The 19,871-nt window shown below is 42.8% G+C and overlaps 1 protein-coding gene across 1 annotated transcript in view; it reads right to left on the bottom strand.

The window, feature by feature from the left end:
* The window catches only part of adarb2 (adenosine deaminase RNA specific B2 (inactive)), a 228,622-nt gene that overhangs the window by 11,302 nt on the left and 197,449 nt on the right, over positions 1-19,871 (bottom strand). The window contains exons 6-8 of the mRNA XM_085467579.1: positions 11,887-12,038; positions 9,782-9,950; positions 4,004-4,185 (exon numbers count right to left, since the gene is read on the bottom strand). Of these exons, the coding sequence (XP_085323705.1) occupies positions 4,004-4,185; positions 9,782-9,950; positions 11,887-12,038 (503 nt within the window). The remainder of the gene's footprint in view (positions 1-4,003; positions 4,186-9,781; positions 9,951-11,886; positions 12,039-19,871) is intronic.

Here is a 19,871-nt window from a genome sequence, read left to right as displayed (position 1 = left end):
AAGCTCCAAAAGTGGAGCACGAACATTATTAATGTTTCCTTTATCTGCTGTTGTTCCGATTCCTCTTATCCCGAAACAACAAAGCCCCGCCACAGTTTGCGTTCGCTCAACAGCAGGACGAGGAGTGAAGGACAAGTCGGTCCATCGATGCGTTTGGCCCTCAGGGTTCAGGTGGAGCCGCTTTGGCTGTGTGTGATAAGAACGGGCCCTGCGATCCCCGGGAATTTCTTCTGGGGGTGTCGCTTTTAAATAACCCTGGACTCACAATAGCCTGGGAGCTCATCAGAGGCAATGAAAGGCTGGTGGAGGAGATGAGAGGAATGGGAGGGGGCGATACACGTGCAGACATCTGAATGCGAGCGAAGCTCTGCGTTTCTTTATTCCCGCCCTGCCTTGCTGTCTCCCCTTGTTTTCCTCAGCCTGTCTCTCTCTCGGTACGAGCTCCCTCTCAGATTGAATGGCTGTCCGATAAGGGCTGTGATTACATTGATTTGGCGTAGGGCCATCTCCACTCTCTGTCCATCTCTCTCCCTGCCTTCACCCTTCAATAAACTACTCATAGTACTGCAGGTGCAAAGATCTGACAGTCTGAGACACACACACACACACAGAAAACACACAATCACTGTTAGAGAGGACGACAGAGCATGTGCAGGAAACCTCAAGAAATGGCGTAAAGGACATTCGACAGCATTAGTATTTAACTGGTGGGAAAAAGAACCTATAACAGTCATTAAACACTCTTTGCAGCTATGATAAAAAACGGGATAAGGAAGAACGATGAACAAAAAGATCAAACCTGACCACAATTTTCCAAATATTAACCGCAGCTTGTAATATCTAAAAGCAAAGACTCAAATGACTCCATTTAAAAAGCCAAATCATGAGAAATGCTCGCTGAGGCTGCGGTCTGAGGGTTCAGTGATAAATTCATCCCAGCAACCATCACCAGAGGACATTTCAGCACAATTATCAATCTCGATAAGGACGGGCTTCAGAAAATCTTCGCCACCAAGGCAACCAGAGAGCCCCTGCGCCCTTCAAGAAGAGCATGCAAAGCCATGTATAGTAGATATGGAGATGTTAGCCACAGAGAGCTGTTGATATGATATAATGTGTTTCCCTGTAAGTGACTGTGACTCTCTTTGTTTATATCAGTGATCCCTAACAACCAAATGTGTCCTACATCTCTGTGCGTGCCTGTCGCTCAGCGGCTCTGCCTGGCCTAGATCTGAAGTGATGGCTGATGCAGTTTCTACCAGTTGGGTGTCATTCACATCCTCTTCCAGCATTCATCCTCACTACAAACACAAGCCTCGAGTCTCAGCGGAGCCCTGGAAGCAGACGCGCCAAACAACTTCTTAGTTTTTGCTTGTCTGACTGGCAAAATGTAAGTGTAGAGAAGAAGTGGTGTACGAGTTTGCTAAGAGTGCGAGAATGTGTGTTTGTGTGTGCGTGAGAAGGGGGTGTAACATATGATCTGTTATGTTGCATCGCGCCTGTAGCTGACATTCCTTAAAAAGAATACGTGAAAACAGAGTACTGTACACGAGGACATTTCTGTAGTGCAGATCTCTAAGCATGTGTGGGTAAGTCGCTATATGAAGGCAGGGTGAGAATAGAAAGCAGACTGTAAGCTGAAAAGAGGAAATACAGAAAAGGCTGAAAGTGATCCAAGCACAGAATACATGTTTAGTGGGTTTTAACAGTTTTGGTGAGTAGGCTACAGGCTGGTGCTTGTGTTTAAGGATATTTTAGGGGTATTCCCAAGAAACAACCTGTTGTTTCCGAAAGTGAGTTAATCCACATTGAAGATCTCTTTACAGGAGACTCAAACATGTACTTTTAGTATCCAAAGTAATATCAGAATAACTTGGGAGCTATGAATGTACTTTGCTAATCAAGCTAGCTAGCTTCTGCTCTTACACTTGAAAGAGGAACCTACATGTTTATCCTACCATAGACTTTAAAGTTATCAATAAAGTTAATGGACTATTATTTTGAAGCCTTGGTTTTGTCATTTTGGCCCACAAAACACTGGTTTTGAAACACGATCTGACTGTATATGGATGACAGGGTGTAGGTGGAGAGGACTACAGGCATAACCCAAGAACACTAGGCTGAACATAGCCCACCTAACAGGACAGTCAGTTTATCCAATTTAAATCCCACTCTTCAAGTCTCTATCCTGTTTCTGCTGGCGTGCCCCAGGGTTCAGTATTAGGGCCTCTTTTATTCATTATCTACATGCTCGCTCTTTGCCAAATATTTTGAAAATATAATATCAATTTTCATTGTTATGCTGATGACACCCAGCTCTACATTTCCTCCAAACCTAATTCATCCCTTCCACCTTCTCCCTCTTGAACTGTCTTATGGAGATCAGATCTTGGTTCTCCTCCAATTTTCTCAAACGTAACGGTAATAAAACAGAAGTGTTACTCGTTGGCACAGCCTCTACCTTAACCAAATCTCACAGTTTCTCCATTAATATTGAAAATCCCCCATCCTTCCTTCCCCGCAGGTAAAGAGTTTGGGTGTCATACTTGACAGTACTCTCTCATTTCAGTCTCACATTAATTACATAGCCCAGTCTGCATACTTTCACTTACGTAACATTAACCGACTTTGTCCCTTCCTTATTCCCTATTCCCCATCCTTGTCCATAGTCTTATTACTTCCCGGATCGATTATTGCAACTCCCTCCTATTTGGTCTCCCCAGTAAGTCCCTCCATAAACTTCAACTTCTTCAGAATTCTGCAGCTCGGGTCATAACTCGTAACTCCCCTAAGAGACTATATAACTCCAATTCTTCAACAGCTTCACTGGTTGCCCATAGAAGCCAGGATAAACTTTAAAATATTAGTTCTCACGTTTAAGTGTATTCATAACCTTGCCCCTCCTTATCTCTGTGATCTGCTTCATATCACTACAGTTTCCCGCTGTCTCAGATCTTCATCTGCCACTCATCTTCAGAATCAGAATCAGAATACTTTATTCATCCCGAGGGAAATTAGGGGTTACAGCAGGCAGCACGCTAATGGCGCATGCGCACTCACAAAGGAACCTTCTGACCAACTTTACACAAACATCACATTGGGCAGACATGTCAGAAGGTAGGCTGATAGGAAAAAAACAACGAAAATACACTACATGAGGTAAGAGGAGGAGAAAAAAAAACTCCACTCAGACTGAGCTCCTAGTGGGAGAACAGTTTGATAAAAGAAAAAACACCTCAGCACAAAAGCACATGACTATCAATACACCATAGAAACACGAGACAAGCAGAGTTGTTCCTTCTGCTCGTCTTATCACTATGGGTCACAGAGGAACTCACTTCCTTCAGCCTTAAGAAATATAGATCACAACTCAAAGCCAACTTGTTTAAACTGGCTTACTCTCTTTAATACAGATTTTACTTGCTGGCAAATAGTAGTTTTTTTTGTGTGTGTTTTTAATTTTGTTGTTTGTGGCTGTATTTTGCTGGTTTCTGTATTTTAATTTATTTGAATCTATTTTAATCAAGTGTTTTATTGATGTCTTTTTCTCTTTGTAAGGTGACCTTGGGTTTTAGAAAGGCGCCCTCAAATAAAATGTTTTATTATTATTATCATTATTATTATTATTATAATGCTAACACTGAAATTTTAAAATGCAAAGTCCAAATCCAGTGGGCTACATTGGATTAGAGCCCCCACATCAGGTATTTTTTTCCATGTAGTTTTCAATTATAATGAACATCACAATCTTGACATTTGGGACCTGTTTAAAGCAATGCCACCCAAAGAAGCTCCAAACTTAAAGCAGACAAAAAAAAAACAAACCCCTCAGACCTTTATGTGCTACATCAGAAGCAAAAAGTAAAAGTATATTGAAAAGATTTTTTTACTGTGTCACTTTCTATTGTGTGGAGACTTCCCAAAGTGCATAGAGTGTATTTATGAGTGTATTTTACAGCTACTGCCCAGAGTTGCTGTGTGGCTGATTATGTTGTGGTCATACCGCTGAGCAGGGGCTGGTTGCGTCTGTATGTGGCAGGCAGTGGGCCCAGGCGCTCCTGACGCTGGTTCAGAACTCTGCCCAGATGGCCCGTGTGACGCAGGCTGCCAACGGTCATGCTATGCAGGTACACTGGTTCCACAAAATGGCTCAGCAATGCCCCCTGCAGGCCAAGGATGTTCCATCTAGGGGTAGGGAGGAGGTGGGAGGAAGAAAAGAGAGAAGAAGTTAAGGAGGGAAGAGAGGAGAAAGGATGGAAGGAACAGCATTCGTGAAAACGTCGGCGAAGGTGTGAGTGTAGGATGAGGTGTGTGGGTGAAAGGAGAAACGAAACACAACAGTTGGCCAAAGATACGAAATAGAAGGAGGAGATGGAGGGGTGGAGCGGTGGATAGAGAGAGGCAAAGTGGGGAAAACGAGACAACGAGGCAGGTGTGAGAGCTTTGATGACAGGTGGAGACAATTTGATCATTATCTCGATGTGGGACGTGATGAATAGCAGCAAGTGACCACACACGCTCTTCACGCATAAACGTCCTCTTCCCCCAGAAACACAAACCGTCATCACCAACAACAACACCGCCAAAGGTCAGTACATCAGCATTCATTACCTGGAACAACACATTACCACGTGTGCATTCATCAGTGCCACGGAGGTTAATACACTGCAGGGCTGCAGGAGAGCCTCAGTCGACTGCTCGCTGCACGCGGATCTCCTTGTGGTTTGTTTAGCGAGCCACAAGTGACACAAAATCACTGTGGGGCTAATCCCGCAGGCCACGTGGGCACCTCAAAGTGTAGCCAGCAGCAGATGCTAATTTATACATATAGAATGATAATTAGCGTGTTTATTATAATCCCTGCCCTTCATAAATGAGGAGGAATCCTGCTGTTTACCTGAGCTGTGCTGGAGTTACATCGGAGGCTTCTAATTTTTACATCACTGTTCTTTTTGTTAATCAATGTCTCCTTATCATGGATGCAATTACACCCCGCATCCCCCCACCACCCCTTCCCAGCTTAATAATCACTCATTACAGCTTCCTTTGCTTCCCCAAGCAGTCAATTAACATCACCGGCTTTCTGGGAATCACTTAAATGGGCTCACAAAGCAGCAGCCCGCCCGCCTCTGCTTTACCTGCAATCTGTCACCAAGATCTGTCCTTCCTTCCCAAACAGAGAGGAGGAATTTTGTTCAAAAAGCAACGCGCGCACGCCCAAACAGAAAATACTTTAGCCTGAAATATTAATTTACCCAGAAAGCGACACCGTGAATCAGAAACATCTTCTAATCTCATGCAAGAAAAGACAGCCATCTGGCTTGGGCGTGTGAATCTAGAGAGAGGAGAGGGAGAGGACCTCCTCTTTCTCTCTCTCTCCCACCCTCAGTAAACGCCGACCATTAAAGTAATGTGTTCATCTGCATAAAACTGCGGTGGAATGGAGAACATCATCGTTATATGAAAGCCATTTAGGCCCCTCAATTAAATCCAGCTGTCGGCTTCGAATCAAATATTAGTGAAGAATCTTCACCGAGGCCCCGGCCTTAAGAAAACACGACGACAATCGGCGGGCGATGCAACGGCCACTGTTATCAGCTGTGTTTATGATAAGAGCAAAGATCCTAATATCCCCTCTGGTCAAAAGCTGAACTAACGATAATAAAGTGCAGGAAGTGGGAGGAAGTGGAGGGGAATAAAAAAGTAATGGGAGGTTGCAAAATGAGCGTGACAGAGGACAAAAAGAGTATCCAGGGGATTGCTTTAAGATTGCAGTGTGTGCTGGTGTGTGTGTGTGTTCACTCTGTAGCTCTAAGCTCCTCTCACTTCCACCTTCCACTCCTGACCTTGATAAACTGGCCCTCTGTGACCCACTCAGTTTAACGATGGCCACCGATCATTTACAGCGATATAAAAAAAGAGGAAAGAGGAAGCTGTGGAGCAGTGAGAGCGCGTCTGCTGTCTGGCCGGGCGGGATGTGGTGAAGAAGGTGGTGAGCGGGTGGGCGGTGGGGGAGGAAAGCAGGGTTGTCCCTTCTCCCTCCCCCGTCACTCTATTTTTTTGTAAAGTAATTGCTTTCACCCCTGTTGGTGACCTGGGTAGATTTAATCACACCATCTCCACCCCTGGCCAACTGAATCAAATTGGTCAAATTAACAGCGGCTACACAGGAGAAGGGTTCACCTCTCCGCTCGTGCGCTCTCTCTTTCTCTCTGTGTCTGTGACGCGCGCGCAGCAGCGGCTCAGCTGTAGTCCTGTACGGCTCGGCTGGCACAGCGTGGTGCTTACTAAGCTAAATTCACGGGTTCGGCTCCTGTTGAGGCAGAATCGTGGCAGAACAACTGAGACTATATTAAAAATTGATTTCAGATATTTCAGAGAACGTCAGGTGTAGAAGAGAAGAATTACAATTGTTGAATTTCTTTACTCGGTACAGCGGTGAATGTTTTTAGCCGTGCTAGCAAATCTGGAGTATTTCAGTGGGAAGGAATGGCTTTACTGGAGACAATCAACTGTTTGTGACATGTAAAAAGTAAAGAAATTTGTGTTTGAGCGATTATTACTTTGTTGTAACGATGCTTCTTGGCAATAAATCTTATCATGTGTGAAAGTTTATTTTTCCTTAAATGGTGCCACATTTGTAAGGGAAATGCATTTGTTGGTTGCTCCCATGAAAAACTTGCCAAATTTCTCTGCCAATGCCAAACAGCTTATTCGGCTACCAAAAGCCTCTTCGTGGCCTAGGTTCAGTAAGATGCTGGAAACATTCCTCAGAGATTTTGGTTCATGTTGACATGACAGCATCACACAGGTGCTTGCAGATTCTTCAGCTGCACATGCATTTAGCAAATCTCCTGCTCCCCCACATCCAAAAGGCGCTCTGCTGGACTGAGATCTCAATGAACTGCCTGTCATGTTCAAGAACATTTGAGCTTTGTGACACAGCATTTTATCCTGCTGCAAGCACAAAGGAAATTTCTGGCACAACTTCACCTGCTTCCAAGGTGCACTGGGGAAGAGCAATAATCTAAAGAGGCCGAAGCTCCACCACTAGTGGTATGAAGAATGACTTTATTACCCGATCAACGTGTTTTAGCCTGTGGCCTCTGCCAGGCCATCCAGGTGGTGTATAAAGGAGGCAAATATCCCCACACTACTGCACCACCATCAGCACAGGATGGCTCCATGCTTTCATGATGTTTATGCAAAATTCTGACCCCACCATCTGAATGTTGCAGCAGAAACTGAGCACAGCCATAATAATAACAGATTTATTTACTATTAGAATCATTATAATCACTTATCACCTCTAATACCACCTCACCACTTTAAATTTGCAATGTATTTGGAAATATATTTAACATTATTACGTTTTTTGAATATGTGTAGCAGCCTCCAGTGTGACCACACTTAAGCCTCCACTCTTCACACAAGGACAGCGTGAAGCTGGAGGCAGAAGTGTAAAGCTGTCCTGATGTATCGTGGCCATCTGTCCTAAACTGGCCTGACAACATGTGGACATGGGTTCTATAGTAGTTTTGCTCTCTCATCATATATTACTGAGTCACTGAGTCTGTTTTAATCTAACACTGTTGTGCCAGGAATGAGAGAAATCAATGAATTAGAAGTGATTAAAACCACAGTTTTCAACTGTAAACTGCTGCCCTCTAGTGGGCTGTGACGGCACTACAGGTCAGAGATGGGCAGTACTGGTATTGGTATCGATACTGATATTGATATCAGATCGATACTGCGAAAGTGTCAATACTTTGTTTCTATCCTTTAACTTAGGTACATAGCCCAATAAATTGTATTAAATATTTTTTTAGAAAAGAAAAAATTTACATCAAACATGTTTAATGAAACGTGTCAGTGTTGACTGACGATTGATGTCTATTTTATTTATAGGCTATAGCATGATAAACAACAAAATCTGACCAAAAGCTTATTTACATCCTAGGTCTCAAATACACATAAAAAGCCTAAAAGACATCAGATCAATGCTAAAATTTGCAGTCCAGAACCAACACTTCAGGTGGGCTAGGTGAGTAATCTAATATTTACAATGAAGACCATTTTAATTGTGCATTAATTTTCATTTATTTGACCAGTTTTTGACATGAGGTCTATTTTCTATTTCACTTAATTGTTTGGAAATTGTAACTGACAGAAGAATTCATCAGTTTTAGAGAAATGGTACTGAAAAGGTGGCAAAAGAAAAGTCTTTCATGGCTAATTATTATCAACAAGCAGCTCACAGCAACAGCAAAATTAATCTATGAAAACGAAGAGAAGTAGCAACAAAAAGCGAGCACCTATTGTTGGTTTTTACAAGTGTGAGAACAGAAGACGGGTAATTACGGGTTTGGGCAGACCACAGAGGTTTCTCTGTCCCTAAAGTGGGCTGCAGAAGCCTTGAGTTTGGAATATTAGTCATAGCAGCCTTTACCAACTATACACCACAGTGTGTAAAGGATTGTATGACTAATACGTTAGCTAAATAACAGGCAGCACTGCAGATCTAAACAAAGCCGTGATTAATACACTAATTCATTAGTATGGGATTAGCTATTCAAGTCACATATGGGAAATCAATAGTCACCCCCCCCCCGGACTACAAAAGATTTCTCACTGTGCACAGCTCATGTTAACACACCATCCCACACACACACACTGATGCATTAGGTAAATATCAGAGAACCCTCTCCTTACATCACATCTAAAAGTGCTTTATTTAAACAGAGATCTTTCCTTCTCATAAGGAAGCTAATCTCCTAATAAGGTTAACCTTTCCACCAATCACTTTAGCTTTCATTTCTTAAGTAGACCAGACATCTCCCGGGTGAAGGGGGTGAGCTGTTTTTTTTATCTTTTCTTTTCTCTTTTAAACGAGCACAATCCATGCAGTAATAACTGCAGTGCTCACTCATATAATTCGATTATGATTTCAATAAATGAGGCATAAAAACAAATTATGAGTCAAAGCTGCGAACTGAACAAAAGTAGCAATTTTTGAAAAGTGTATCTATCACCAAAAGTCAAAACTAAAACCTGTGAGACAAACCTACTTAATCTCAACAAGAGTGGGCGAGGGCAGCGAGGGAAAGCTCTGCCAAGGAAGCTCACTCTCTGGCCAGAATGGACTTTTAAGGCAACAGTATTGTATTTTGTATATATTAATTGTTTTCTTTGTTCTTTCGAAACATACTTGAACAAGTTTGTAATGCAGGTAAAAATCAGATAAGAACAGCATGGCAGCTGTTTACAGTGATTACACAAACATTATGTATGTATAATAACTGGAAATGAATTCCTTGAGCTCATTAAATTATATAATAGTACAGAATATTTCTAACTAATTAATTATTCTCTTTTTCTTGAGAATACTTGGAGCCAAGTCGAAAGAAAAAAATGAGGTCAGAGGTCAAATGTGACCCACTTGTAAGAATCATAGTTTCAAAGTTATAAGGCTTTTTGTTGACAAATAAATCATTAAGTTGATCTTGAAGACTTTGGCGGATATAAACCAAATTTGATTGGCTTGTTAACATGACACCACTTGACATGCCTACAAGGTTTTACAGGAATTGATTCAAAACTTTTCAATCTATTGTGTTTACAGACAGAATGATGGCGCGCATGCAAACACAACCAAAACCACAACCTCCTTGGTGGATGTAAAAAAAGAATGGATGCAGGATATGTGTGTGTTATTCTGGACACACACAAGAAAATGCGACTTTAAGTGCAGGAAATGTTGGGAACACGTGAGCGCACTGACCTGGTGAGCTTGTCTGTGCAGGACATGGTGATGAGATGTTCACCCTGAAGGACACCGTCCCAGGTCTGGGCGGGTCCCCGGCAACGCACCGGCACCGTCCCCTCGCCTGACTCGATTTTAGTCCGCAGGTGACTCCGATGCTTCCTCATTAAGTGTCTGCTGCTGTGCACTGAAAGAATAATGCGCACGATCGCAGTTTTACTACTTTACAAAATAATTTCTTACTACACAACGCCAGCCAGCGTCATGCAGTCTGCCAGTACTGAAGTCGCAGATCTCATCTCTCAGCAGTCAAGAGGGTTTTCCAATATGTCTTTAAATACATTACATGCAAATATACAGCACGTCTTAAGTAGGAGTTGAATTGTTTGCATGAGTTGCAAAGCTCTCAGCTGTTACAATCTGTGTGTATGAAGCTGTGTACTTTCAAAAGGTATAACAGAAAAAGCAGATAAACAAGAAAACATTACTGATATGCAAGTTTAAAGTTTGGAGTAGGGAATTAAACGTATTAGTTTGCAACTGCCTGCTTCCTTACTGCTAATGAAGCAAACACGTGACTGGACTGTTTATGAATGCGTGGGCTGTGATTTTTGGGAGGGAGGAGGTAGCCTTCTCCCTGGAGCGATGCCCTTTTGAAAGTTTCTATTTTATTTTATTCAAACTGACAGAGAAATCCTTGCTTTATTGACACTGTTAGCAAGAGCGCAAGTTCCTTGATCCATTTAAGACAATTTCACCTAGTTTAGCGTGGGCGTGCAGTCTAGCATGACCTCCACAGGTGCTGACAGTGGTAGTTAAAGTCAAATGTTTCTTACTGTTTGGATCATGCCTGAGTGCAGTTTGCATGTTCTCCCCGTACCGCTGTAGCTCTCGCTGCGTGTCATCCCTGTGACACTCTATAGCAATATATACGCCTTCGTTGCACTCTGACCAAATGTACATATGCAATCGCTGTTTTGGTTTCCTTTCTTGAACTTTAAACCCCACAGTGACACGCTCTTCCTTTTCCTCTCTCCTCCTCGGCTGATCTGACAGCAGCTAAAACTTAAGCGCCGACTTCTAACTCAGAAATGTTTAAGAACTGTCAGGAAAAGGTGCTCGGTAATTTTGTAATCTGTGAGAGCGCACAGAATTACATTTAAAAGGTTTAATGCCTAAAAAGTATAAAAGCTCTCTCTAATGACAGCCTTTCTCCTTCTTTCTTTCCGTCAGTGCTGGTTTCATGAAAATTTCACTGCGCTGTAGCATGTACTCGCAGAGCTTAAAAAAGCAGCGTCAGTCAGCGAAGGACCAGATTACATTTCTGAACTCGTAGGCCACCAGAAAACTGCTGGGCAAACCATCTAAATGAATATACAATTTATATTCAGTAGGTAAGCAATAAAATGTCATCTAGTCAGCACGGTGCAACTGAAAAGAGGCCAAAGACAGAATGTGACATGAAAAGGATGGCAGCTTCTTGTGAAATAATACAAGGAGAGCGGTGGCTTTCAGAAAGTCTGCCAGAGAAAATGATCTCTTTATAACGTAAGACACTGTTTATTTTATTTATTTATTAATTCTGTTCCATTTGCCCGAACTGAACTTGGTAAAAGAGCTTTTGTCCATTTAGCACCCTCGGCCTGGAACAAACTGCAGAAGGAATGGAAAATGACTGAATTCATTTCATTAAGTGATTTTAAATCTAAACTACGAATCCTTGAGGCCAAGTCCATAACATGCAACTGTTTCAATTAGATTGATTGTCATTTTAACTGACTTTTTATTTATTTGAATTTTATTGAATTTTATTTTTATTTTATTTGTATTCTTTCACTTATTGTTGCATGTGTGTTGTTGCTGCCTGTGTTTGAGTAATTTCTGTAACTGTGAGACATCTGCTGCTGCCTATCTTGGCCAGGTCTCCCTTGAAAAAGAGGTTTTTAATCTCAATGGGATCTTCCTGGTTAAATAAAGGTTAATAAACGTAAGACACTGTCTGAGAAACTGAGAGAATGGCAGCAGTAAAATGGATTATATGTGTATTAAAATAGCTGCGTTTTATTCATTGAATGATGTCGACTTTATGGAAAACAAGGAAACAGAAAGGGAGGGTTTCTTACGGTCAGCGGTGATTTCGTATGGAGAGTTGAGCCTCCCGTCTCCACACGGCGAGGTGCTGATGTACATGTGGAAATGGATGTTGTCTCTCAACCTGTAGCCGCACTCTTTGTGGTGCACAAATATCGACTCCTCCCAGTCCTCCGGCCTTTTACTTTGGCAGCATAAAAGGGAAAAGACAACAAGGAGGAGGGAGATTGATGAGAAAGGTAGAAGCATTTATCACAGCAAAGGACACAGATCTGCACTTTTCTTTTCCAATGATGAAGTGAGTTGACATGGACAGAGATGGACACTGGCCCTCTCTCTGACCACAGACAATTCTCCTCTGTCAGACGGACATTACTCTTGCTGCCCATAATAGTCAGAGCAAACAGGGGAATGAGTTTAACCTGTTGGCAAGTACACACCTTTGAGTCACGACACTGCCATTGTGAAGGCCAAACGAAGTAAATATCATTTCATATAAAACAAATGTACAGAAAATGAAAAAAAGTACAGCATGGGTTTGAGTCCATTAACAGGAAGTTGTTAGATAGGCACTGATTATATGTACTCAGACAAAATTCATGTAACATGAAAAACACGAGTGGGCTAAAAAAGATAGACGAACTAAGAGATCCCAGGAGTGGAGCCCACAAAGCAAACTGCAAAACTGTGTTCAGCAGCAGCAGCTCAACATGGCCACAGCAGCCACTGTGGACCGCTATATTTGGGGAATTATACAACAAACATCCATTGACTGGAGCTTTCCTTATCATGTGACTTTAGCACTTCCTGTTTCAAATCACAAAATTAGTTGCTCTGTGTAATATGTGCTAACTGTCCCAGGTATCTGGTGGACTGTTTGGCTAACATTGGTAGAAGTCGTGTATAGCTAACAAGCTATGATCATAACCAATTCTGATTGTGAAAGGTTGATGTGTAGTCCATATGTTCTAGTGTCTGCACTCTATGCTTCAGTAGCTTGTAGGACCACCTTTAGCACCAATAACTTGCAGTAATGATAATCGGAGTTTAGCAGATCCTCACATTACTGTGCAGGAATTTCTGCCAGTTCTTCTTTACACTTTATTTACACTGTTGCTTCAGTTTATTGAGGTTGGTTCTCTTAAGTTTGTCATACACATATTCAAAAATTTAAGTCTTTTGTTTTTCAGCTATTCTGTTGTAGATTTGCTGGTTTGCTCGAGGTTGTTATCGTGTATGACATCGATTTCAGCCAAGCTGTAGTTGCTGGACAGACAGCCTCACATTTGTCTCATGTGAATACAACTGAATACTCTGGCATAGAGAAGAGTTTATGGCCATCTTAATCAGCGGTCCCCAACCCCCAGGCCATGGACCGGCGGCGGTCCGTGAGTCGTTTGGTACCAGGCCGCAAGAGTTGAGGCTCGGGTGTGAAATTTATGGTTTTATGGTTTCCCGGGGTCTTTTCCCGTGTTGTAGTTGTGTGTTTTACAGTCATGTGAGAAAATTAGGACACCCCATTAAATAATCGGCTCTTTATTAAGAAATGTTCACATATCAATGTCTAATCATGTTTTCATGTGTTACTGGAAAAGAAAGTGACTTAATTGCAATTAAACAACAAAAATAAAAAAAATTACACATCAAAAAAAAAAAAGATATGAACAAAAATGTGTATTTTAATGGAGGAAAAAGTTAGGATACCCTACCCCCTAATAACCAGTGTTGCCCCCTTTGGCTGATATAACTTCAGTGAGATACCTTTTGTAGCCTTTTACCAGTTTCTGACATCAGAAGCAAGTTTGGGCAACTCCTCAATGCAGAATTCTTTCAGCTGTGAGACGTTTGAGGGTTTTCTTGCATGTACAGTCTGTTTCAAGTCACCCCACAGCATCTCAATGGGATTAAGATCAGGGCTTTGACCATTCCAGGACTATCTACTTAGTTTTTAGCCAGTTCTTGGTGGATTTGCTGGTATACTTTGGGTCATTGTCATGTTGCAGTGTCCAGTTCCGCTTCAGCTTTAATTTTTTAACAGATGGTTTCACATGTTCTTCAAGCACCCCCCAATACACAGTTGGATTCATGATGGATTCTATGATGGTGAGCTGCAGGTGCTGCTGCAGCAAAGCATCCCCAAACTAGGATACTGCCACCTCCATGCTTCACAGTTGGTATAAGGTTCTTTGCTTGGAAGGCTGTATTTGGTTATGCCAAACATGTCTACTGTTCTGGTGCCCAAATAATTCAGTTTTAGATTCATCCGTCCAAAGAACATTATTCCAGAAGTCGTGGTCTTGCCTTAATGTTTATCTTAGAGAGCAAAGGTTTCCTCCTTGCACACCTCCCATGAAAGTCAAACTTGTGTAGTCTCTTTCTGATAGTAGAGTCATGCACTTTCACATCGACAGTAGCCAGAGCCTGCTGTAGTTCCTGTGATGACATTTTAGGATTTTTGATGGCTTCTTTGAGCATCTTGCGGTCTGCTCTGGGGGTGAATATGCTTGGACGGCCAGACCTGGGCATGGTGGCAGTTGTTTTGAATGTCTTCCACTTGTAAACAATTTTCCGGATGGTGGAATGGTTGATGTCAAATTCTTTTGAGATGTTTTTGAATCCCTTACCAGACTCATAAGCGGCCACAATCTTCTTTCTGAGGGCATCACACAGCTCTTTAGATCTCACCATGGCGCTCAATTCAACACGTCAACAGTCAGGAGCACCACTATCACCCACACATGCAGGGCCTTGGGGTAAAGGTGTGTCACCAGGGTGCAGGGGAGGCATTCCCCCCTCTGTCCCCTTCTGGCTGCCTGTGCCTCAATTTTATCTCACAACTTAGACATTCACATTACTCACACTCTCATTACACATACATATAGGATCTTGGGGGTGGGCACGCTACACAGACTCCAAATTACCATCAGGGTGTACACCTCACCCCTGGCGTTGTTGCCCACCTCTCAATTTTAAATACATGTAGACATCGAGGGCTATCAGGGGGGGCTGTGCGTAGGGATGGGTACCGGTGTCCGGTGCCATGATGGCACCGGTTCTGACATAAACGGTAGTAACCAGACCGAAAAGCAGCGCACATTTCGGTGCTTTATTTCGGTGCTTTTTTTTCCTGAGCTGTGATACACTTTAGATTCTAGCCAATCATTTTACGTTTCCGAGGATAGTAGGCGGGGCCAGGTACGTACGTTCTGTTAGAGCAGAGCTACAGATTAAAAATGCCCAAGGCGAAGCGGTTAAAAGTCTGGCTGTACTTCACAGCAAAATATGCAAACTCAGCAGCCTGCAACAAGTGCTTTAAGCTGATACTGTGATACTGTCAAAGGAGGTAACACCTCGAATCTGATGAAACACCTGGCGACGCATAGCGTTTTTTTTAAAAGCCGAGAAATGCGCCGTATTTGATAGCTTGCTGCGAGACCTCACACCGAGCACATCTACTGCGGGTGGGTTGCCTGTTATGCAACATCCCCCAAAAACACGAAGAGGAGAGTCCTGGCCCCTAGCCCTGCCAGTGTAGCAGAAATGATGAGGATGATGATGGCAGCAGCCGTTCTTCTCTGCGTGAGTAGCTAATTTACGTTGAGTAGGCTAACCACGTTATTACATTAATGCATGTAAGGTGAACTAGCAAACATCATCATAGCTACATGCTGCTGTCTTCTTGTTTGATGGCAGATACTCCCTTCACCCTGGCTAAAAAGGCTAAAATGACCAAAGAAAAAGAGGGAAACGGCTAAACATGAGAGGTTTTTGGACAAAGTTTGTGTTTTTTCCATTGTTTAAGCACTGCTTCCAGCCAAGAGTGATACCATATATGCCCCATAGCTGCAGAAAAGGCTAACATTGTTATCTTTTTACAAAAAACAGCTGAACATGAGAGGTTTTTGGACAAATTTTGTGTTCTCTATTCTTTAAGCACCGGTTTGAGCACCGTTTGAGCACCGGCACCATTTCAAAAGTACCGATTTGGCACCGGTATCGGATAAAACCTAAACGATACCCATCCCTAGCTGTGCGCTTACCTGCTGCTCTCTGGCAGGTAGCTCCATGCCCTCCTGGGTTTTAAATGCACCTTAGAACACACATGCATCAACACTACATATGAGCGGGTGGAGGGAGGTTTGGAGTCTTCTCACACCTCCGTTCTTGGCGGCCTGCTGGAGCGGGGGGGCTGGGAGGAGGAGTTGGCCGTCCGACTGCGGTCTGGAGTCTGGGGCCTCCCTGCTGCTGCGGAGTTGGGGTGGTCTGCCTCTCCCCACCGCAGGGAAAAGGGTAACACCACCTGGGTCTGGGTGCAGTTCCCCCTCCAGGGGCAAGGGTACCTAGACCCGGTTTGTAGAGTACGCTTGGGGAGTGTGATCGTGTGTACAGCGTCTCTTTATGTCTGTCTCCACGTTGGTTGAGTGTGGAGTAAGTACATATGAGAGCATGAGGGTGGGAATGGATGTTTGTGTCTGTGTGTGCCTGTATGTCTGTGTCTATATGTCAGGTTGGGTATCAGGCGCCACCTCTCTGGGGACATCTCAGGCCCTCCAAGGTTTGGAGGCCTATCTCCCCCTACCACCACTTCCCCTGCCAGTGGCGGACGCCCTCAGACATCGGTGCGTTGGTGGTTCTTTGTGTCCAGGGGTGGGCGCCCAGGTACACACCGGCTCACTCCTTGGTGGCTGCTTATCGGGGCCTGGAGCCTGGGGCTCGCTCGGGCCACTTCGGAGGTGGGGTGCCCCCGGCCTCTCGGCCTGGGGCTCGGTCACTCAGGCACGGCTGGCTGCCGGCGGAGCTCACGGGCGCGTCACTGCAACTCCCCCTGGCTTCTGCTCCGCGGCTGCTGAGTGAGCCCTCATCTGGGACTCTCCTCAGCTCTTTCTGGGACAGTGGCGCGGCTGCCCCTCTGTTGGTCTTCCTTGGTCTGTTGTGTTCTGGGGGCCTCTGGATGTCTGGAGTTTTGATCTCCTCCATACCTGCTTCATGCCCTGGAGGACGGGGCTGTGGCCCCCCCACACCCTCTAGCAGATCATTACATGAAGGAACCTTTTAAATACAAGCGCGCTCACGCTCACAGGTGCTCACACACACAAACTACACCCTTTTTGGCTCCTACCTTAAAGCACACTGTGCGCTGTCAATATTACGTGCTGCACAATAATGTTTAACACTTAGTATTTACTGTTATATTCCCATAGATCATCATGATGTTGTCTATCCCTTGTTAAATGCTTGTTTTCTTTTTTCTTTCTCAACAGGTGATCCAGGTGATTGATATTTGTATTTTTGTCTGCTTATTTTGTTGGTTTTTGTTTTTTGCCCTTTATCCCCGTCCCTCTTCTCCGCTGTTTTTTTTTCTTTTTTCCCCCTTTCTTTCTCCCTTTTCTTTTCCTCATTCAAGTCTGTCCTGTATCTAGCAAGTGAAAATAAAAATACAAAATAAACAATAAAAGGTGAATCAAATAGACCATTACGGCAAGGCTGGGATGGTCAATTTGGCAAAGTAAATCCGTTGGGCATCTTTCTTCGCCTTTAGACAATAATTCTGATGGCAAAAGAACCAAACGGGACAGGCAAAAAACAAAACAAAACAAAAACAACAGTCAGGAGCACACTAAACTCAATCTGAGGTTTAAATAGAGCAAGGTTCCCTTAAAATGCTGGGTAACAATGTACTGATCATGTGCACCTGACGTGATACACCTGTGTGTGATTTTAACCATTTTAAGTGCGATAACATGTGGGGGTTTCCTAATTTATTCCTCACCAGAAATCACATTCTTTTTAAATTACATTTCACATAAAGTTTTAAAAAGGCTTTTCTTATTTTTTAATTGTTTAGTTATATTATTTGGATGCCTCAGTATCGTTAAAATGTAAATTAAATATCTATATGTCCAAATGTATTTTAAAATTTACAGGCTTTCATAGGGTGTCCTAATTTTCTCACATGACTGTATTTCTAAAGAAATATTTACACGTTACCATAGCGACCAGAGAGCATTAAGGGGCAGAGAAGAGGATGTTCCTCTCAATGTTTTTGGCGCATTTCAGGAGGACGCTGCTAATAAAGTTACACAATTACACACTGAATTCACGTTTATTATTATATTTGCAAAATACCACATTTTTGTCTTGGTGGTATCATTTTATTTTGTTGTGTTTATCCGTGACACCTTAAAGGCCGTTCTGTGAAAATATTGCCCGACATTAAACTGGTTGGGCACCGCTGATCTTAATGACTGCAAGGTGCCTAAGTCCCATTGCTAAAATAAACACAAATCATTACCCCTCCACCGCCGTGCTTGACAGTTGCTGATGATGAACTAATTGAGTAGATTTGATTATCAGCATCTGGCTAGCAAGTATAAAGTAGCATCAAATAGAAATAATCTAGTATTTCTAAAATACTTGATCCATAAGAAAAGATGGCAGCATTTTCTAAATGAAAACAGATTAGTGATAAAACAGCAGGTTCCAATATTGTTTTAGGACAGTTTATGTTTATAAAACACCTTCTGTTAGTCAGGTAAATGCTTATAAACAGGAAATAATCATCTATTTTTTTTCTTGTGTGTAGGAATAAAGATGTCATCACTCACATACAGTACTATATAAAAACTATCCCTCATAATGCAAAGCACGACCGCACTCTTTATATAACCTCTCCTCTGTTTCTGATGTCCTTTCACTGAGTGTAAATATGGCAGTTCTGGCATTTTGTTTGGTCGTTTCATTATGAGTTATCTTCCCCATTAGCCATTTTGCTCAGCTGCAAAGTCTCCCTACCTGCCATCCAGCATTGTGCTAAGACAAAAAGTCAGTGCTGTGTATGCAAATATGACATTCAGCCATCTAGACTTCTATCCACTAATCTGATACATCAGCCTTGCAATCGAGCTCCTGGGGGAGCACAAAAACATAATATATGCTCATGCACTGGAGGCAGTTAGGAGTCAAAACTCGTCAGGGCTGTCTCGTGATACTGGTGAAAAGCTTGGTGAGTTTGTGTGCACCAGCGCGCGCTGTACAGGTAGCAAATGCCCACAAAGTAGATAAAACAGCACTAAAAACAAACAGGCCACTGAGACACGGAGCTGAACCGGTTGAGTGTGTGATAGTATGCTTAGTTAGCTGAAGAGAACAGCGCACATATGGCTCGTTGATTATTGAAAAGTCTCAAAGCGGTGCTGTTTCCATGGAGCTTATTGCAGAGGAGAGAGCATGCTTTGGCACTGCAGGGGGAGGTCATAACAAAAACATGTAATGCTGTTAAGCATACTGTAATGAGTAATGCAATGTAATGCATTGTTATAGCTGTTAGAGGAGCCTTGGAAACTCAAGTTTGTGAAGCCTACGCAGCATGCTGGCAAGAGTTTAAATTAGCGATTAAAGTGAAGTCACTGCGAGAATGTAAGATATTTCCTCGTGCACTTTGCAGAGACGTTGCTACTACTTTATACTCGATGAAGCATATAAATTCTTCATAAAGAATTCAGGCTTTGTTTTATTTTGGTTTGTTGTAGATGCAGTTTTAAATGGATAAAACCTGTAAATCAGTCTTTGTCTAAAATCCCACAATTACAAAGTGATTTTAGACATTCAGACCCTTTTTTGTGCCACTCAATATTATCCTCTAGATGAGTCTCGAAAGGCTTGGATACATTTTAGAAACCCTTATATATGCTGTTCCTGCATTCAGACTGCATGGCAGGAAAAATAAAAAGTCCTGAAACTTAAAAAAAAACTCTGTAAATGCCCAGTATGAAGTTATCAAGGCATAAACTGGGGCAAAGATGTAAAAACACTTGTAAAGCTCTGGGTGTTGAGTTCCAAGGAGGTTTCAATAACTGTGAAACTAGGTGTGGAAAAGAAGTTGTGAAATAGTTACTGTGGTTCTTGACTCAAAGTTTCCCATTCGGTGAAATTGTGTAACCAGGAGTCTCAGAAGAAGGAATTTTGAACACTTGTTTGTCTTTTTTGCATTTCTACTTTTCACTCGAGTACACTCAAG

Source organism: Copadichromis virginalis, linkage group LG9 (genome assembly GCF_057382275.1).
Source record: "Copadichromis virginalis isolate Kocher_CV1m ecotype Utaka linkage group LG9, C_Virginalis_male_GT1.1, whole genome shotgun sequence".
Taxonomy (NCBI): domain Eukaryota; kingdom Metazoa; phylum Chordata; class Actinopteri; order Cichliformes; family Cichlidae; genus Copadichromis; species Copadichromis virginalis.
Note: the sequence above shows the minus strand (reverse complement) of the source record. Positions and strands in the feature narration are given on the sequence as shown.